The sequence below is a fragment of the Sceloporus occidentalis genome, unplaced genomic scaffold, assembly GCF_023333645.1.
Source record: "Sceloporus occidentalis isolate IW3139 unplaced genomic scaffold, rSceOcc1.0.p SCAF_388, whole genome shotgun sequence".
Classification (NCBI taxonomy): domain Eukaryota; kingdom Metazoa; phylum Chordata; class Lepidosauria; order Squamata; family Phrynosomatidae; genus Sceloporus; species Sceloporus occidentalis.
Window position 1 is genome coordinate 183,608 of NW_028317368.1, and position 23,389 is coordinate 206,996.

Genomic DNA, 23,389 nt, shown 5'->3' on the forward strand with positions numbered 1-23,389 from the left:
AATACGCATTATACGTAATATTTTGTAATATCGGGAAACAAAATCTTTTTTTAAAAAGCTATAGTGGAAAAATCTTTTTTTTTAAAGTTTATTAGCGTCTTCTACGTCTTTGTAGAAGTCTGCCACTTAGAATCCTTCTCTTTTTGAAATCAATTTGTATTTGATGTAACTAGAACTTTTACTTTCATGTTACAATGGAAAGTTAGTAACAGCAGTGACTGGGGTTTTGTAAAAGCAGATATCTGCAGACTGCCTTATATATACTTCATTTACATGATGTTACCACTTCAAGTAACAATACGTTAAGTATCCGCAGAAGCTGTGTGTGTGATAAACTTTTTAAATAACAAAATACAAAGTAAATACTAAAAACAAATAACTCCACAAAAGTAACAAAATTAAAATATTTAGGTGGCCATTTGTATGCTTTATTTCCCTTTAAAAGTACCGTCATTTTGCCACCTTTATTTAAACAAAACCATCAGATCTGTGCTTTACCATGTATCAACTTTTATTATTTGGTTGCACAGCAAAACAGTTGGATAGACTGCATCCTTTATCTTTCTCATGAAGTTGTAGCTATTGTTCATTCATCAGAGACGAAGCAGATCTGATATTTAAAATAAAAAATAAGACCAAAAAAACCAGAAAAAAAGTGGAATAAAATGACTGAACAAGCAAAGCTAATAAAGCAAATTAGGTTAAAAATAAATAAATCAGGATATGGCTAAAATAGATAAAAACAAAAATCCACATATAAATAGAATAAAATCCTCCAGATGCTCCTGGGATGTCAATAAAAACAATCTCAAACATATCTCTGAGGAACAGTCCTCTTCAATAATCCATCAGGTGCCATAACAGTAAGTAGGTTTTAGCATTCATATATTGGTGGTATGGTGCCAAGGGATCTTTACCGTATAAAAAGAATACCAAGTGTATATTTTTAGAAACAACACATGAAATTATTATATCTCTTTAAAGCTATACATCATGGAGCACGTAGTGGCCAAAGTATATTCTAATTCTTTACATTCATGTTTTTAACAGTTTTATATCCGCACATGTATACATTAGTAAACATTGCAAAGTACATTTTTTTAACTTAAGAATCACATACATTTTAGGTCAAAATTTTCAGCATCTCCCAGCTTCAGCTATAATCCCATGTTGTTTAAGTATATAGTGTCACAACAATAGCCACTAAGCACTGAAGAGAACCAGAATCAAGAGTAATAATTTTTGCTCCCACAGTGTAGATAACTCAAACAAGGTCCTACTGAGGAAACAGGTAGATAATATTGCCAATGGCAAGTATCCATAATTCTGACTTGTGTTGATTCAAATGATGACACACTCAAGGTGAGCTTTTGCCTACAAATGTGCATGTGTGTGTGTGTATTTTATAATAACAAAGGCAGTCTAGTGTCCCATAAAGCCCCACCAAGGAAGAGTGCATTTAAAAAAAAAACTTTGTAAATACTTTAAACTGCATTCTTTATCTATAAAGAAATGCACCGCTTACTTGTAGAAGAAGCTGTAGCTTTGCCTGTTGCACCAGTTTTGGCTTCATGAATCTCTCCATGCATTTGCACTGGAATATACAGTATAATATAAAGTTGATATTCAGCTATCATATTTATTAAAGTGCATATGATGGCTGGAATGTCCCTTTAATTTAAAACAATTGACTTTTGTAAGAGAGAGAAAACCAATGCTACTAAAATTAGTATGTTTAACAGTGCCATCCAGGAGACAATAAAGTTAAATCCAGTTAAATTAAGAACAATATCATCATTAGGGATGGTGTACAGTTGCTAAAGGTGCTGTTGTGTGAATCTGTTAACTTAATTTTCCTATTAGAATTTTCGTATCACATCTTTTCTACCTAGATATCCAATCCTGAAAACAGCAAAATATGGGTTAAGATGGGTAAATTCAGGATTTCACTTTCTCTATGCACTCAGTTTAAAATGGATTTGTTGCACCGTTTATTTTTATGCTAAACTTTGCTAGAAGGTTGTCGTCATTCTAGTCTTCTAAAAGCAAAGAGTGATTATGTGGGAATAAGAATCTAACTTTCTGGTATGCTTTGTCAACTTGAAGAATTCATACTTTGGGAACTTGTTTAAATTTGCAAATTAGTTAATGCTGCTTTTGTAGCATTGGCATTAGACTACAAATATCTTCATAAGAGTACTGGTGTAAATTAATTAATCATGTAAATCTCTGATTATCAAATATTCCATAACTGAAGGGTTGTTATGTATCACACATTTCAAATATTTCAATTAAATATCCAGATCAAATAGTTGTATCTGATTTGAACTTTGGAGTTATTTTGGATCCATATTATTTATAGAAGAGTCTTAAAATTATTACCATCATACATCACCATGGAAACTGACAGTTCAAGCAAGACAAATACTGGAACCTTACTAATGGGAAAAATATATGAACAGATTGAATGAGACTGGCCTGTTCGGTTTTTAAAATACAGGGGCAGGTTTGGGGCCTCATTAGTGTGGGTATTATTTCTTTGCATATAAGCCTGGAAAAAGATATAATTCACTTTTTAAGAAAACATGGTTTTTTCAATCATCTATAGAAATGAAATCTTGAACAGTATCATTGATGAAAGATGAAAGATGAAAGGAAAGATCCAAAATGTTGATTAGAGCAGTTGACTAAGTTCCCATACTCAATAAAAACTTTAAAAAGTGCTCTGAGAACTCAGCCAACACTTATGTTGGCCACTTATAAGTTATTATAGAGCTGTTAGAGTTCCCAGAATAAGTCTGGGAATTTAGCCAACTGTTGCAAATAATGTGTTTTTTTATGTTTCCTTTTGCCTCATTGTGGGTTCTCAAACCACACGTTGTCCTCATAAGGTCGATTCTGGCTTACATGAATTTGGGGAAGGCTGAGAAGGCTCGTTCTTATGCAGGTAATCAGGAGCATTGAATAGCTCCTCACATTGGTATACAAAATAAATGTGCTTTATTTCCCATGACTAAATTTAGTTGGGAGCATTAAATCAACCTTCTTATGTATTTGAGGGGAATGTTATATTGTACATTTCTTATTCAGTTGGTATTTTCACATTAGAACTACCCATACTGCATGAAATCATATTAGTGCAAATTATTCATCTATAAAGCTCAGTTGTAAGCAGGTCCATCATCAGAAGTTTTGACAACAGTATTGCATTTAACCATGCCAGTCAATGGAGCCCAGCTTACTAATCACAATGTTATTAGTAAAATAAAAAAGTGGTTAAAACCTGTTACCTGCAGTATAGTTTGAATAAAAAGCAATACGATTAATGCTAGATAGTGAATAGATGAATAATTTGGTCCTTGTTTTTATTAAACTTACAAACTTTTGCTAATGTTTCATTATTTCTGTACTGAAGCATAAGCTTTTATATTTTAATGAAACACGTGAATATATCTTGGTAATAGTGGTATCTGAAAAAGGCAATATTTCAAATCTGTTTGTTTCTCCAGCTAACAAAGATAAAGGAAATATGCTGCAATAATATTTTTGTTATGAATGAATTAGGACAGTAAACTATGTTGGTGTAAATCACATAATGTATGGAGAGTGGGTAAATGTCAAGTCAAGTCATAAATATTCATTAGCAATTCTGTAACAATTGTTTTTCATACCCTTACAAAACCTTAAAACATGTCTACAATATAATATATTGCAGCTTAAAGTGATGCTTTTACTTACAATAAAATACATAGATGTTAGCTATATAATTAGTTTTAAAAGTTTGTTTTCCAAGTTAAATGTAATTTCATTATGCAAGCATGGAAAAGGTGAATCAATAATTCCCTTTTAAAATACAACATTTTTGTTCTAGAACAACAACATAATTTTTTAAATTTTTTTTACATTCAAAGAAAAATATGGCAATATTAAGTAAAGATAATCTTCCTTAATAAGCATAGTAACAGAAAAACAATAAAGCACAAAGTATAGTACAAAAACTAAAAGTAATTATACATGTGTGGCCGTAGGACACAATTATTTGTGGATTTAATAAACCGTCTTTGTACTATAAAAAAAGACCCTAAATCATGATGAAGTATTAGCATGGGATTAAATAACTTAATTGTATTAAATAGTCTTGCACAATCATTTTTTTACATTTTCCTTATTCTCATGTACACTAGTATTGAAAAGTATTCTCCTTGACAATTTTATCATGAGGCCATGTTCCATAATAAACCAAATATGCCACAGAGGTTTAGATGAAATTCAGCCTTGTAAATACAAAACAACAAAACATAGATTACATATCTTTGAGCATCAAGATGATTCCTTGCGTACATATAATGACCTAGTACAGAAAATGAGTCATATTAATTCAAGGCTATGTACATTGAAATTCTTTTTGCCATACCATCAATTATATTAATAATAGGTTTGAGAACAATTTGCAAATATTTGAGTGAAGTGTCTAAGTAAAGATTATGTTGCCAAAACTAAGATAACTCAATTGACAAAGTTATTTTTAATAGGAACCAATACTAGGAAATTGAGCAGAGCAGAACATAAATATTCCACAGTTCCATTTAAGCCTAAATAGCCCTTTAAGTGGATGTTAAAGAAACAACTTTGCCTACATTTATAGGGTGCACATGGAATTTTCTTCAATTGTTGAAATGTGAACCAATAGATCGGACAATGCTATGACTTTCACATTAAAATATTTAAAGCATCCATAAGTCAAGTATTTACCTGCAGTTTGAAGTACTATTTTAGTGCATTATCACACATTATCATGCATTTTGTATAGGTCTTAATATTGAATCAAATGTGCAGCACACTGTTCCCAATGTTTCACAAACTACAAAAAATATATATTTGTTCCACTGAAGTCAATAAGATGCTAACCTCATCAAGGTAATAAAAGGACACATAAACTGAGTTTGCTGTAGTAGGTCAGCCAAGACAAACATGGACAACTAATCAATCTGAGCTTGACCTTTGGAATTATTGATAGGATAGACAACCTTAAATTGTTAAACTGCATAGAAGTTACTGTTCACCTCCCCTTCCATGTTCTGAGAAATAAAATGATAATTAGATGATAACTTCTTAAATCCATTTGTAGAAATGTTTTGCTTTTTCCTTTTTTCATAACAAAAGCATAATCAACCAAAGCCCTGATGTTCTTCATATCAACTCTTCATAATGCATCAAACTAAATACAAGTAAATGACAAAGGTCAGTTATTGTCCCTATGGTATGGGAAGCATATAAACTATCGAACAGAGCTCATAAAAATTCTCATTTGGAAAATAACATCACGAACATGATGCTTGTGAAAATATAAGTTGAATCTATACTTCTTATTGTAAATTCCATTTTACTCTTATTGGTTTCGAAGAAAAGAAAATAATTGCCAGCTTATCATATTGCTCTATATTGAAAGATTTCCTAAAAACCTTCTTAAGCGCTACTAGTCCCATGTCTCTTTTGTATTCCCTTATTATTCTATCCCACTACATGGATGTAATTTGCTTCCATTACAATAAGCCAACAATAAATCAACAGTCCTGTAATATATGTGTGTTTAGAAAATGTCCTAGCAATGGTAATTTTCTATCCTACAGAATTTTCAAACATTATTTTCAGTTATATCTGTTTTATGGTACCACAGAATCACTTGGGACAATTATTTGGGACTCAGTATAACTACAAACTGTTTTTAAAATGAAAATGTTGTAAAATTAAATATATGTTGCACAACAAGTAAATGTTAAATATGGTTGTTTATAAAAAAAATTGTCCTCTTAACAGTATCCTTAATAATTGTAGCCAACTGAATACTGGTTGAAGGGATTATGTTTAAAAAGCGTACCAGGAACCAACCAAAACAAAACTTCCTTCCAAAAAACCTTAGTTTTTAAACGTTACTAACTTAAGAGACCAAAGGAACCAGCAGCAGAGCCCATGCTGAATTGTGATTTGAAGTATCTTTAACACTTTAATAATTTCTTACAAGAATATTACATTAGCACAAGAATGGATGTCTATATGTTTGCCTCTGCTATTGCTCATTTACCAGTGTTATCTCTGTACAACCATTTAATTGACTTTATTTGACAAAATCCCTGAACATAACCAGTGATCTATATTAAATAACACCTTGACCTTTCTTTGCTAATACTACATATATCATAGTGTGAAAATACAATATGTTACTTTTTTTACAAGTACTATGGTAGCTGGATACATTTCTATCAGTGATGAACATTATCAATTATAGTAAGCGAGAAGAAGCACAAGTTTACACTCTACAATAGGGAATATGAGCATGGTAACCTGGAATAGCACTTATGCATGAATTCAAGGGTTTCCTATTGGAGTAATTTTCTTCCAGACTTTCTTTACAAAAAAATGAAACATACTTGCCATTGGGCTGTGAAAAGCAATTAGGATACAAACACATTGCAATTCTGAACCCTGATGAAAATCAATTTCTGGTTTCTTATAGAGAGTGTTGCTCTCCAATAGGGAGTGTCCTTAGGTTCATTATTTCCAAATGCTAAGTACAAGTTCTTTGTGAATAGAACTTACTGGAATTATAGAGCATGTTTACTGCACATCTCTCAAGATTAGGCCACTGTACTAGGAGCCTAATTCCTGCTCAGAGTTTATACATCGCCAACCGCCAAGCAAGGTGGCTGCCTAAGACACCATCCGAGATTCAAAGAGCAATCTTGAGACATCCGCACCCTTGGGCAAGCACAAGAGAACAGTTGCAGAGTCTCTTCTATCAGGAATCAGGGATAGGTCAACATCACCTCGCTATGCAAATATTTTCTTTGGAAGACCTCGCCACTCCACCATAGGAGAGACATGAGGCTCCTTCCTCTGCAAGTTCAGTGGACATGGACGACAGTAGGCCTGACTTGAACCACAGTCTGGGAGCGGACCCTCCTAACTCAATTAACCGATCTAATCTTCTTTATGGCAATCTTTGTGGCAAAATCACTTTAGCACATTAATTTTGGAACGCCAGTGATGATTTCGCAATGTTGTGCACTGAGCTCACAGGCTTGAGACCTGTGTCCCTAGTCTTTTGAGGGGCATACAGCACCTCTTAAATCTCACCCTAGCAACGTGCAGACTCCTTCACTCACTGATGCTAGAACTGCAGAAAAGAGGCATTCAGTACAGTTGGGGTTTCCCATTGAATACCCAGGTGAACAACAACAACAAAACAAGATCACTATGATACCACCATGAATTACCATCTGTGTACAAAGTGCTTGGCATCCTAGTACTACACATTGCAGACTGGAGCCTGTCAGATCTACATCGTGAAAGAGGTCCAACCACTAAGCTAACCAGAAGAAGAATGCAAGATATGTTACACCACCCATGACGAGCACCAACAATGCTCCCGGCTAGTACCTTAAACGGAGACTGCACCATCAGGAAAACAAATGAAATTGAGGAATAGTATACCATTGCAGCTTGTCAATAATCAGAAAATAGAAGAAAAATCTATTTTTTTTTCATACATAGGAGACTGTAAAACTCACTTTAATAAATGTTCTATTGGGAATCCATCCGGTAGCATCCAGTCCTAACATGAAGACGTCTGGCCTCTCCCTCCCAGTTAAAAACCATAGCACTTTTTAACCCAAGTGATCAGCCTCCATGATCCACCTATGCAGCCATGTCTATGCAATGCAGAAAGAATTTGAAAGGCCTGACCCCCTGTCATTATGTTGGAGGGAAGGGTTTATACACTCCATCACACTTACTTTATCGAAAACCAGTACCCAGACATCTTACCATTTACCGTCTGGGACGCACGCAAAAGGGACTTCTCTGCTCCAAGTATACCACCTGCTACAACCTCTTTAGTATACCATGAGTACAGCCTCTTTTGGTTACAACCATAGCATGCAACGCCTTTGGTGAGAGATCATCCACTATCTTGAGCAACCCTTCTCACTTTGCAGTTCACTTATAGGAAACATCAATTAACATCTTTGCCCTCCCTGCTAATGGCGATCAGAAGTAGCCCAGGCTTTCCCCGGGACAGGACTGGGGAACCTACCTCTCCACTACACTAGAGGGATCCTCCCTGTGTCAAGATTCATCAATTGTGGTGAGCTTAAACCATTGAGAAACATGAACACCCTTCTTTTCTTGATTCTTTCCACTACCTTCAACTAGGCAACTTTATCCACTCCATACCACAGCAACACACTCTAAGTAGAGAACTTAGTCAATTTGAACAACTTTATATGGGAGAGAAGCCACCCAAACATTATACAAACTATTACTCCAAGGGTAAAAGAAGAATTACCCAATGCCAAACTCAAATATCAACAATTGAAATCCCATAAGTTAAACAAAGTACACAAAATCACAGATAAGAACAAAAGTTGATGCAATTAGCTTGCTAAGTGTATTTTATCCTTCAGTCTTTGATGTGTGTTTCTTGGGGGAAACAAGTGCAATATGTTGTGTTTGAGAAAGGGTTAAATCAAACTAAAAGAGTATATTTATGACTGGACTCTTGCTTGGGGGGGGGGGGGGCTAATCCTGCTCCCTAATTGATGAGGTGTTCATATCAGAGGATTCAATTGTAACGGGAAGCAGGTGAACTTCAAGCGGTGCAACCACTTGCCTTTTTTCAATCCTCTTCTTGCTTAAGGCCCACTGCCTAGTACTGATATGTGTGCTTGGGTGCAAACAGATGAAAAATATAATATGCTAGTAATTATTATGTGACATGTAGACCATAATATTTTATTAAATTAAAGCTCTGTAAGTTTCAAAGGATAATTCTGCTGAGTTACCACGAGTATGGACAAAATCATGTAGTAACATTTCCAAAGTTCAACCAAAGTGCCAGAGTTTCCTGGCGGTAAAATATCTAGTATGTAGCAACACAGTATAAATCACTTAAACTTTGTTTATTAAATACATAAATTGCATTTCATATTGCTCCATTTCACCGAATGTTTAATATATTTGAATTGATGAAATTGTTTTTACTGTTTTTAATGCAGGATGGGATGGGAAACCTAAGAATTACAAAGAAAGGCATACGACTTGAAGGTGTATCTGAATTTCTTCTACCTTTATATGTGAAAGAAATCCATTCTCGAAAGGTATTTATGATAACTACTAAAAAACTAAAATTATCCCTCAAATCTGAAAAAACACCTTTGTTCATATTATCTTGAGCTGGAATATAATGTTTTTATCTTATTATGGATTGATGAAGCAGACAACTTAACTCTTGTCCCTGATTTAGAGGACTGCATTTGGAGGCGGGTCCCGCGGGCGGTCTTGCTGGTGCTGCGGGCTGGAGCGGGCGATCAGACACTGTACCTGCGGGTCCCGGTAATCCTGCGCAGTCCCGCAAGGATACCTTCACGCTGCTCCCTAGCAGTGTCTCCTCTCTTGCTCCGCCCAGGAACAAAACGGAGTCACGTGATGTGATGTCACTTCCCGTGACTCCCCCTTGTTCCTGGGCGGAGCAAGAGAAGACACGCTCCGAGGGAGCAACTCGAGGGCAGCCTTGCGGGACTGTGCGGGAAATCTGCGGTTCAGGTAAGGAGGTGAGCGTGATTGGCCACAAATGTGGCGGGAGCAGGCAGGAGTGGAACACCCACATTGCGGGAGCAGGCGGGATTGTACAATAAATCAGCAGGCAGGAGCGGGATTAAAAAAGCAGTCCCACGCAGGGCTCTACCCTGATTTGTGGTGGTATGTATTAAAATTAAATTTACATACACCAAAGTAGAGCCGCAAGTAGAGGTTGCCTCACCCAAACTTCTCATTGTAGATATCCATGAAGGAGTAGGTATTTTTGCCAATACATATCTTCATCACTTTTATCTAACATTCTTGTTATGAAATATATCACATTACCACTGTTCCTATTACTGGCTTTAGGGAAATAATTTTCTGACCCTGGAATTGCATATTATTCATTGTTACTATATTTGGATAAGAATAATTGGTCTGTCTGCTCTTAAAACCTCTCAATCATTAGCATACAGTAGCGTACATATTAAAGCTACTAGTCAATATCTTATGATATGTTAAACATTAAAAATTTAGTAGTTCCGAGCCCATTCTATAGAATTTAAATTTCTCCACCATGCAGCATGTTTCTCTGTTGCAGAAATGAATTTGTCTTCAAGAAATATTTTTTTCAATCTATATCATAGCAGCACATAAATTTTTTTTAAAAACATTTATTAGCTGTTGAATGTATGTAGATTTATCCGTACCAAAACGTTTAGTGTAAAACAGCAAAAAACAGATGGCTAATCTTTCCTCTGTACTTCAAAATAAACAAAAAATAATTGGAGAAACAGTGCATAAAGACAGTTGAAGAATCTTACTTTATTCAATAAATATATCACGCATATATTAAAAAAAAAGCTTGCCGCTAAAAGACGTGAAAAAAGTGGTTGCATTATTTTGTGTCAGCATCTTGACAGAAAGTGGGGCTTAAAATACAGAAACAGCGATTAGTAAAAGTGATGTGGATCAAAAATAATTAATTTCATTACAAAAATAAATGAAATTATAAATACTGCAGCTGTATAAATATAATTGTGCCAGCTTCAAACATATTAACATTATTTTAATCATTGTGAGAGACAAACATTCAATATTTGCTATTTACAGCAAAATGGTAGAAAAACAAGATAGATATGGAAATGACATTGGTAATTCTTATGTTTCATTCAAGAAGCCATGAACTGTGGGTATTTAGCTTATTAGTATATTATTAATACAATTAAAGAATGTAAATGGAAAACTTGCTTTATAAAAAGTACAAAACATATAAATATGCCAGAACTTTCTGTACTTTTCTGTTCAAACAAGAGATATAGGGTTTTGCTAATTTTCTTTGAGTGGCTGTTATTGTCGAGTTATGGTAGTATGTAACATAACAATTTGAACTTACAGAAACAAAAGGTAAGGAGGGCCCTGCTCAAACAAGCTTACAGGGTAATCGTTCTGAATCACTCCTATCCATCCATTCATCCTTGCATGCAATCTACTACACATATAAACATTATGGGGAATAACATATGGCTTCTTTATAGTTATTGATAGCACTTAACTCTGCTTGAAAACTGGTTAGTCTTTCCCATTTATATCGAAATGTAATATACATTTTGAGCTATATTTTTCTAGACAGTTTATTTTTATGATAGACTATAAACATACACAAATTATGTGTATGTTTTAATAGAGTAAATATGCTCAGCATAACTCCCTAGTCAATGGGAGCTGTGCTCATATTGAAATCAATGAGAGTAGCAGCAGCCAGTCACATATATGAACACAATGTACTGTACAATATTTTGTTAAGAATTATTAGCTTTTGACGGAGAAGACAGGTTAAAAATCAGATGTGAAACTTTAGATGAAATGTAACCAACAGTCTAATATGGCTGCTTATAGTGTGCTTATGGCTTGATTAGAGTCAACAAAGTTTGTAAATGTTTAGAAAAATGAGATAACGAGAAAACAACCTTGAAAATTACAAAAAAAGAGAAAATGCAAAATACATGAAATAAAATAGCTAGGAGGACATGAATTAGTCCTGCTAGTGGTTATTAAAATGTATTATTTGTTTATTTGAATGTATTTTATTTTTGAAAAATTTATTAAAAATATATGTATTCAAGTACTGTAGCAATTATGCTATAGGATGCAGGATACACACTAAAGGAATTTTCAATCTCATTTCCAATCCCATAATAACAACAATGAACATATATGTTCTCTTTTGGAACCTAACTCACCTGTCACTTCAATACAACAATGTGAGCAGCTAAAACACTTAAAATCTGGTTATTTGAAGCTAAGGAGGGTATGTCAGGCTCCAGGACCTCCTCGCTTGCTGTGAAGCGTCCCCTTACCTCACGCTGTGGGAACACACCATCATGAGGTAGGCCACATCCCTGGCCTGCATTAAAATAATTAAGACATATAATGACAAAGACAGAACAAATAATTGCAAAAATGCATATTGGGCTGCCGGGGTGTAACTAGAAACTGCAAGGCCCCTGTGCAAAAATTGCCAGGGGCCCCCCAACTTCACCAAGCAACATGTCCCACAGTGTCACATTTGCTCCCAAGCAGCTTGTGAGGACCTCCTTTGACCCAAAACAGCTTGTGAGTGCTACCTTTGCCCTGAGGAGCTTATCAGTGCCCCCTCCAACATGCACTATGGCACCCATACTCACTAACACACATGTACACACTCATACTGACACACACACTCCCTCTCAAACCACTCATGTTATCATACACTCCATCTCCCACCACTTACACATACATGCTCACACACACTTACACATACATAGACACCCATACTCACACACACACACACACTTACACATCCATGCTCACACACTTATACATCCACAGTCATGCTCACACACACTTATACATCCACTTCAATGGTCACATACACCTATACATAGACATGCATGATCACATAAACTTATACATAGACATCCATGCTCACATAAACGTATACATAGACATTCATGCTCGCATATACCTGTGAGGTCACTTTTGGGTTGAGCAATCCTGTTTTTCATTTAAAGGGACTATTTCTATCTTTAATAATGTCTTCCAAAGACACTATAAAAACCTGAAAGGTTTTTGGATTTCCCTAGGAAACAAAAATAGACAAACCTTAACATGATTATGAGTTGTGCACTTGATATTTACTTTATTGATTTGACTAAAGAATCTAATCATTCAATCATACAAAGCCTACTTAGATATATTCTAAGGTTCTTTTACAAATTGCTGACCTGCACGCAGGCATCAATTTTTTTTAGTACATTATTTGTTATATTTTACTTGTAGGTGTGTCTGTCTTGTTTCATGAAGCTTACTGCTAATTTAAAGATCATCTATTTCAAAAAAATAGACTAGATGAACCAATTATGGAATTATTGAGATAACAGCATGTAACAGAGATATTCTTTTTCAATAAAATAATTTTGAAAAAAATAACAAGATGATTAATATTTCAAATCTATTATTCACTTATATTTGGTGGGTATTTTTTTATTTGTTTTGGGCTTACATAATGTAAAAGCAATTGTTTCCCTTTTGAGTTTATCGGGAAAAATTTTGGTTACTGATATGAACGCAAGCTCTAAATTTTCATAAATTTGCATATAGCAATCCTAAAAGATCTGTGTTTATTGTATAAACACAATGAAAGAAATATCTATGTACCTTTGAAAAACGGATGGTGCTAAATACATGTGTTATAAGCAATCTTATTGGTCTAAAAAATGTGTTGTATATTATATGAGAATAGAATGATGCAAATAAACAGTCATTGGCCTTGTCAACATCAAACAATAATTCATGCTGCTCTCTTCGAAAGCAGCAATTTATTTTCAGACTATAGGATTAACACTTTGACACGCAGCATAATGTATGCCAACGTCATTAATACTTCCACTGAGATAATATAAAGGGTCTTTGGATTCCACATATTTTTTTTTCTTTCTTAAGGGTGATGTCAATCTTACTTTTTTCTTGGTTGTAAACAACATACACAGTATTTTAAAATAATAAACCGCAGTTTCCTATGTATTTATTCCAGCATCTAATCAACGTACAATATAGACAGGAAGAAATATAATTTCAATTAGTTAAGGTGAAGGCTAAGGTTAAATACAGGGTTAAAGTAAGGCAGTTTTAAATCATAAGCAATAAAAACAAATCCAAACAAGGCACAAGATGTAATCAACTATTGTACTTTAGCGCCATTTGAAGTTGTGATGGTTACAATTTATCTTTAACATAATACATATATATTTGCGTGTGTGTGTGTGTATATATATATATATATATATATATATATATATATATATATGTGGACAAAAGTATTGTGACACCTGACCATTGCACCAACATGGACTTTTGTGACATCGCATTATGAATACATAGATATTAATATGTAGTTGGTCCCCCTTTGCAGCTATAACAGCTTTCACTCTTCTGTAAAGGCTTTTCATAACACTCTGGAGTGTTTCTGTGGGAATTTCAGATTAATAAAAAAATACGCATTGGTTGGTCACGTCACCTGACCAAAAATCCCGTAATGGTGGCTTGAACAGTGGATGCAGGGTGCAAAATAGTGGAGTTCCCAGCCACAAAACACAGCAATGCAGTTGGAGTATGGAGATGCATTAATTGCTCACTCTTCTTTCTTCATTGCTCTATGGGATTTCAGCTCATTCATCCAGTTGAGCATTTGTGAGGCCAGGCACTGATGTTGGATAAGAAAGCCTGTCTCTCAATCTCCCTTCCAGTTTATCCTAAAGGTGTTCGATGGCATTCAGGACTCTGTGTGGGACAGTCAAGTTCTTCCACACCTAACTCACCCAACCATGTCTTGATGGACCTTTCTTTAGCATTGGGGCACATTGATGATGAATGGAAAAGGGCTTTCCTCAAACTGTTCTCTCAAAGTTGGAGGCATAGCATTGCTAAAAATGTCCTTGTATGCTGAATGATGAAGATTGTGTTTGTTCATTATTGTAACTTAGGTGAAGATTATATGGTATTTTAAGAAAAATGTATACATAAATGCTAGGAATTTAAAAGGGTTCACTTACTTTTTTTGCCACTTTTTTTTTTGCTACTTACTAATTTCTGAGTTTAGCAGATGGGACACCTTCCAACTTGAAGGGACACAAGCCATCATATGCACTTTAATGCATATGATAGCTGAGAAGTCCCTTTAAATGTACGTAGTGTCCCCATAGCCCACCTCATTACTGCTTTCCTTGCATAAAATGTTTTTGGAAGATATAGTTACCGCCATTTGGCTTCAGCCCTGGCTCAGTGAATGCTGCCGGAGGAGTTACTCTTTATACCCCAATGTGCATGTTCAGAAAATGGCCATAGTGGGCCAGTGGGACGATTTTTTCTGGCAGTGGTTGGCTGCTTTAATTCTTGGATCTTTGAGGAGTGAGAAGCTGCAGTTCTATTTACAAAGTACTTACAAATGCATTATTTGGAAAGGGGGCTTCCTGGAACAATGTAGTGTTCCTTTATAGTCTTTTTTAATTTGATACAGACACTGTGTTTGGTATCACAATGAAAATGTGGTGCAGGTCCGGGAAGATGTTCTTAAAAAGCTTGACAAAAATACAGAGGTTTTGATACAAATTGAATGGAACACCTCAGTTATGAAGATAAGGCTAGAGAAGTTGATATTGTTTTACATTAGAAGAACAAGACATATAAAGAGGAGATATGACATGATTATACAAAAACATACTGGGACAATACCAGCTGCTCTCTGATGACCTGTAATAGGGTTGTGCAAAGAAAAAAAGGTCATCCATTCGGTCTTAAAGGAAGGAATTTTCACTTAAAGGAGTAAAAAAGGGTTCTTAATAAACAAGCTGAATTCACTACCTACAATTGTAATGCTGTCAAATCCGATATATGCCTTTAAAAATGGGCTGGATTAGGGTTTTTTTAGCAAAGAAGAATATACAGGGACATGATTAGTTATAGCTTATTGATCCAATGAGAAATTAGATTTGGAGTCAAGAAGGAATTTTTTTGAGGCACAATTCCTTCAATGTGGGTTTTGTCATCTTCTGGATCAACAACAACTTTGAACTTGATGGACTTGTGTCTTTTTTCATCCTAAATTACTATGTTACTATGTATATTACAATTATGTGTTGCCTGTCATAGTTGGACTTCATAAACTAAGGGGAGGCACAAGCCTGAGCTAATGTGTGAGACAGTGGCTGGTAAATTTACCATTCACCAAGCATTCTGTCCTCATTGATTTTATTGATTTATGTGAAGCAAATGCTGCTTCTGATGTGTTAGCATCATTGTCACACTAGTCACGTAACTTGCTAAAATGCTTACTATGGTGCCGAGAAACAGATGTAGCGAGGGGGCCCATTAGTTTCCCCTACAACAGTGGCTTGGTTAGCTTTAGTTTGTAACACAAGCCCCTAAAGCACCTTTCAGAAATGTAACATTCTGTTAATGACATCTGTATCAGTTTATTGCCAGTTTATAAACTGGCACATATCACTGGCTATTTTTTGTTATTATTTATTGATTTATATAGGGGCATCATATTCTGCAGCACTGTATTCAGTGGCGACTCTAGAAACAATATATAGGGGGGGCACACAAGATACCACAGTCAAACTGGGGGGGCATTAATAATTTCCACCATTAAATCATACCACTGAAAAAACACACATATATATATATATATATATATTGCCAAAAGTAATGTGCTATGGAATGATACTTTTGTTATTGGCCAATACAATACTTGTTTGTCCTTTAAACAACACCTTAACTTTTGCACTAAATGATTTCAGGGCCTAATATTAGATCCTGCTGCTGATATATATAAATATTAGATCCTGCTGCTGATATATATATTAGCCCCTGCTGCCCATATATATATTAATATTAGTCCCTGCTGCCGATATATATATATAAATATATATATATAAATATTAGACCCTGCTGCCAATAGCAGGTATAGATCAACACATTAACACACAAACCCAGCTTTGCATGTATAGATCAATTGAAATTCACTTGTGATCTCAGCACTGAAGGTATATCAAATAAACAGAATCAGACATACAAATCCTGTATTTGCAGGTATACAATAATAATATATGAAATGTAGCATTGCAGGTATAGATCAAATAAATACATGGAAACAGCATTGCAGGTATTAATCAACTGAACAAGACATACAAACCCTGTATTTGCAGGTATACATAAATAATGTATGGAAACATAGCATAGCAGATATGGATCTACAGAAGAACACACAAACCCAGCTTCCTCTTTAACTGACAATTGTCAGTGGTTAATAAAGTTGCGCGGTGACGTCATCGCGTCATTGCGCGAGATGGCACCGGGCGGATCGGGTGGCCCCGGTGATGCCCTTCAGTTTGAGGGGCAGATCGCCGGGGTAGGTGGTGATGGAGGTCCACAGACCTCCATCAAGGTAAGGTAGTGCTAGTGACGGCAAGGTGCCGTCGTTAGCACCTGACTAGGACTGTCCTGGGTGGTTACAAATTCAGCGGGGGGGCAACAGGGGGGGGCAAGGAATAACCTAGGGGGGCAATTGCGATTTTATGTAATGCCACTGCAATGGATTGGCCCAATCAGCAGGACCACCTCATTGGTAACAATTCCACTTATTAAACGTTGCATCAGAATATTTTTTAATACCATATCAAAGTATTTTAGTTTCAGAATGGAGTATGGAGTTTTATTATACATTATTAGGGACAAAGCAGAGGAGTATGCTCCATGGAATACAATGCCAGAAATGCAAGTTATCATTTGCTAAACATTAGTAGTTCACCTACTAGAATTTTTTTTATGTTTTTAGCTCCACAGTTTATAGGCTACATTTTAAAAGGATTGAATTATAAAACATTTAACTTAATATTACATTAATTCAGTTATATAAACAAAATATATATGTGTGTATACTTACTATTGTACCAAACACTGAAAGGTGCTCTGTTATTTTCATATCTTTGTGTTACTTTATATTAGGAATTTTAGGCTTTTCTGATCGATTTTAACAATCCATCTCAATAAGGCATTTGTATAAATAAAGATTCAAGAGCAAGTTTCCGTTTTGTTATTACCTTTAACCATATGATGAGATGGCTGACAAGGGCAGCAAGTGGATATTTGCCCCTGGAATGCTGTGTTTCACAATTTTGGTCTACTACTTGAAGCTACATTGCGTGTTTTACTTGTGGCTCCATATGTAGCCACTAGGATGTCTAGATTAGCAAGTGCTTTAGGGAGAACATACTCATTGGCTGAATCATTCCCTTTATGTGGTTTTAGACATTACATTTCTATTAATCATGCATGTACAAATTGGAGATGTTGTCTTCCAAATACACTTAGGGATGACTATTAATTTGGCCATGAGGCTTGAATTTCTCCCTGGGGTCAATTTTTACAGCCCTCCCCTGGTAACCATACAACGAAAGTATTAAATATATTATGATTATATTGTAGTATAATGTTGAGAAAACTGAATTCTAATGCTACTATGAAATAAAACATGTAACAATTATGTTTGTCATAAGGTTGTCGTGTCCTTAAACGTTTTCTTGTCTAACAAATTGATTTCCTTTATGTCTTTCTACTTCTGTGATTTGTATGATGCTAAATTATAAGAGTTGCTTTCTCAAAAGCTATATGATTGAAAGACAGCGTGACAAAGGCTCTACAGTTTTATAATATTAGTTTGTCAAAAGATCACAGCTTTTTTTTTAACAGAAGCATGTGGAGATGAAATAGGCTTTGTTTATTTAATACACTTTCTGTAGAGCCAGAAAGATCATTTCACAAGTGTATTATATTATGAACATAGTTTCAGCTTCTAAGATTACACATTTTATCATTTTGTAGTTCTTTAAACATTAAAGAAGATTCGTAAATTAAAAAAAAAGACAGGACACTGAGACAAGGTCAATCTTTCTGTGATGAGGCTCTTTGTAAATGCATTTATACATTTTTGAAAGGAACATCAGAGTTTCTGAATCTGAAACAAATAGGTAGACTGTCAGTACAGCTGGGTGACTTTCAACTGTACAAGGACATATTGCTGAATAAAAGGTACACAAAAGTCACCAAACATTTTAACATTCAGTACAATTTCTCAGCAGGACTTGCACAAGCTGAAGTGAGAAATATTTTACATTGCTAAACTATCTATTGTCCGGTATCTGTTTTGAAAATTAATCATAAAATGACCTTTAGCTTGAAAAGTCTAAGGATCTATTATCAAGAATACTTACACTGATTGATTTTGTCTGCATTTTCATTGCAATGCTTTTTTGCTTGGAAAGATTAATTCAAAATTCAATTCAAAAGAATTCATTTGGTAATAATGTTTTCATTGTGCCACTGCTTAGCATTCATTTGACCTGAAACTAATATTTTGGTTATTCATTAAATGTTCAAAAATATTTTATTTCTTTATATGGTATTATATATATGTATTCCGGGAACAAATATAAAAAAGTATGAAGAATACTGTTATACAATATATTTCTTTCAAAATCCCTTTTCATTTATTGTATATAGAATAATCATAAGAATATCAAAAGAGAAGTTTGTACTAGTCACCATATGGGAGTTGCAGCCCTCAAAAACAGGTGCACTAGCGGTACAAAAAGTATGTTATACTTTCTACATATAATATTTTTCTTTAGCATTTATGGAATTTAACTTCTTTATGTGTATATAAAATATGCATATTTATATATGAGACTTTTGCATTCTGATTCCTATGAATTGCAAATGTACCGAATTTGGGCACATTCTGTGATTCATACGAGGCACTGAAAATGAGGCTAGACCCCCACGAATTAGTCAAAAACATTCAAGCACACTCTCTCACTCACTCTCTCACATTCACTCTCTAGTTGGTGGAGTTTACAGTGACATTCTCTTCCCTATACTCCAATCGGGGAAGAGGACGTGACAGAAAGCGCCACCATTTAGTCTTCATTTCAACTCGGGCAATATGGCAGCACTTGCTCTGACGTCCTGTCCGCTATACTCCAATCGGGGGGGAGGATGTCACTTAAAGCTCCATTATTTTTCCCCCATTTGAAATATGGCATCGAGGATTGGGGAGATTACTTCACAGCAGACATGAAGTATGTGAGAAAGGACATCACCGTAAGCACCACCTCTTTGGTGGAAGTTCCTGCTGTATTATGTCCGATGAGATGCGGATAAAGATAGCAGATTGAAGACTGAAGATAGATGATGAAGAACAAGATGCGAAAGCGGAAGTGGTCAGCAGAAGCGGAAGTAGTCAGAGAGGGTAGGGAAACATTTAGGGAGCATGAGAGAGAGAAAGAGAGTGAATGTGGGCACTCGGCAACAAATTTCTTTCCTGAATTAGAAATTCCCTCCAATTTTTAGCTGAACCATATGGGCAGGGAACGCATGGGGGCGCATTATCCTGCTGAAAGAGGGCAATGCCATAAGGCCATGCATGGTCTGCAACAATGCTTAGGTAGGTGGCACATGAAAGTAACATCCACATGAATGGCAGGACCCAGGGTTTACCAGCAAAACATTGCACTACACTCGCCAGTGTGCCTTCTTCCCATAGTGCATCCTGGTGCAGTACTTTCTTCAGGTAAGCGATGCACACACACCTGGCCATCCACGTGATGTAAAAGAAAACATGATTCATCAGAGTAGGCCACTCTCTTCCATTGCACCATGGTCCGTTTATCTTGCTTATGTGCCCATTGTAGACACTTTTGGCAGTGGACAGGGTTCAGCATGTGCACCCTGACTGGTCTGCGGCTACCCAGCTCCATACACAACAAGTTGCTATGCTATGCATTGTGTATGCTGACACCTATCAATCAGAACTAGCATTAGTTTTTTCAGTAATTTGAGCTACAATAGCTCGTCTGTTGGATTTGACCACAGGGGCCAGTCTTTGGCCCCCACATGCATCAATGAGCCCTGGCCACCCCATAAGAGCTGCAGTCACAATTTGACCCTTGTCAAGGTCGCTCAAATCCTAACGCTTGCCCATTTTTCTTGTTTCTAACACATCAACTTTGAAGATGAAATGTTCTCTCACTGCCTAATATATCCCACCCACTGACGGATGCCATGATAAAAATATTATAGGTGTTATTCACTTCACTTGTCAGTGGTCATAATGTTGTGGCTGGCCGGTGCATATATACTGTATATATGTATAAAAACTATACATTTGATATATATGATCTCCTGACTGCAAACACTCAATGGTTTAATGCATGAAACATTGCATTAGATATCCATTATCAGAATAATCCACCCTTCCCACTACAAGTAAATGCGCAATACATATTTATCCTGTTTTCAAGCACAAATGTGTAGGTGGAAAGTAAATAGTCCATGGCTTTTTTCAGAAGGTTCACTAAACTCAATTAAATGAAAATTAGATACATAATCCTATTAGTTTAGAACTTTTACAGTTAATTATGCAGAAACAAAGTAGTATAAAGCAACATTTATAGTCTTGTAAAAATATCTGTTCACATTCAATATAATTGTGTATGCATAACACAGCAGACACCTTCCTTACCGTTTCAGTACAACAGAGACAAAATGACAAGTTGTTATAGAATGTAAATAGCTGGTTATGGTTGAATATCTTTGAAATGATAACATAGTCCTAAACCCTTGAAATAGATATATAATTTAGCAAAGATACTTTACTTCGAAACTAATATTTTCATAAACCCTACCTCAGAAAAACACTCCGCAATTTTCATGTTGATTTTGACGATAAGCTACATATTTTTCTCGCATCAAATAAGCAAAACCTTGGAAGAGTGATAGCCTAGAAGTAATTTTTCCCTTCAATGTGACATTTAAGTAAAATGCACTTTTTTTTTACACTTAGGCAACAACTACTATAAATTAGTCGAACAGTAATACATTTCTGTTAACAATGTGTAAATGCCTTTGGGAGCACAAGGCTGAGAGTGTCCTTGTTACAAAAAGCTGTAACTGATAAGTAACAACAGTATGTAAACGATTGGTTTGCACATCCATTAAAGAATAACGACACAGGAAAGATTGATCAAGTTTATTTAGATATAACAAAGAATTCCTCCAGCATATTTCCATGAACATCTTCTTATTTGGTCAATAAATAAACAAATACGGGCAAGTAAGATTTATTTGAAGTCACGTCTTTCAGTGGGACATTGATATATCAGGTATGTCATAAATAATGACAATCTGAAGTCTAAGTGATATGTTAAAGCTAGTTCTAAAAAGCTCTCCAGATAGGAGAGGTTACAAAATAATCTAAGTACAGCGGCCACCAGGTATTGTGGAGAGTATTATTAAACAGACCAAAATTAAAAAATAGCAAAAGTTTCACAATATGCTAATAAAGCCAAACTCAAACTAGATACAGTCCCTTGTGTTTAATGGTATTCCTGGGATATAATCTGTTTTCAATCCATGAAAATCTTAGTGGCTCCTGTATGGATATAGCAACATAATATGAAAGCACAGTCAATCAATGTGGAAGCCCTAGAAAAAAGGGTAACTTGTTCAATAGTAAAGAAGAACTTACTTTTATAAGAGCGAACATTATAGCCACTACTTCAGTGCTTAAGAAAGAACTGCTGTTTGGCAATGTTTTCCAACACCACTACCACTGTTCATAGAAAGGAGTCAGCCATAATTGGAGGTTGCAGGGTTGGAAGGGATCCTTATATATGTTAGGCATATATTAGGACTAATTTCCATTTTCGTAATTATTCCTTTACCTGTTTATTAACTCTTTGTAAAGTAGTAACTTATCTTAAAACATATCTTGTAATGGCTTTGTTTAAAATGAAAATGGAAAATAACAAAATTTAAGTAAGCTCTATGACGCGGGAAAAATAAAACATTAACAAAGCCTAAATCATATACTTCATTCACCCAGCAGATAATTATTTTGGCCTCCTTAAAGTGATAAAAGATCCCCCAATTCTGTGCTAAATCATAATATTCTTAAAGATTGACAACAACCAACAACTCCCAGATACACAGCAGCAGCTTGTTCGCTTCATCAGAGACTGAAACTGAAGGGTATTAGCGGCGGGGTTTTTTGAGACCAATCATAATGACATCACAAGCTTATCATAAATATTATTGGAGGAGCATTAAAGGGTAGTTTTTATAGCCAGCTCTGTGTACAACTGTAACTCTGATAATTTGCTCTGTCCATTTCTTATCAAACAGCCAACACAGGGGTCCAAATCGGGGGTTTATGGAGGACCCTCCCTACCAAACTGATCCTTATGGAGGCCTGAGCAAGCCAGATGCCTGTACCACTAGTGACTGGTACTTACAAAATGACCATTTGTATCCATGCATATATGCTGCATAATGATAATGATATTTATATATATGCTGCATAATGATATTTATATGTCTTCTAGTTTATTTTATAGAAAAATAACGTTTCAAATAACCAAAATAAAGTTAATGGTTGAGTAGCAGTTGACTGAATTTTTGATCTACACCTACCTATTATTTACAGATTAGCAATTTGTGGCTTTTCAGTTTGCCTACGTATCTTTTTGTTTAGTGTTATTTACTTAGTGTATGATATGGGATCTAAATTCTATGCTTGGTTATCATCCCAAACCAAAACTATATAATCCATGTCTTAGTTATTGTTTTAAATACAAATTTATTTTTTTTATTATTTAAACCCTGTAAGGCTAGGTTTCCACTTGGGTTTTTGTCCTGCGTTTTTTTTCTTGAT

General features: G+C 35.3%; 1 protein-coding gene across 1 annotated transcript in view; it reads left to right on the forward strand.

Moving 5' to 3' along the window:
• The window catches only part of LOC149273265 (zeta-sarcoglycan-like), a 149,489-nt gene that overhangs the window by 78,247 nt on the left and 47,853 nt on the right, over positions 1–23,389 (forward strand). The window contains exon 2 of the mRNA XM_089506522.1: positions 9,054–9,155. Coding sequence (XP_089362648.1) covers positions 9,054–9,155 — 102 coding nt within the window. The remainder of the gene's footprint in view (positions 1–9,053; positions 9,156–23,389) is intronic.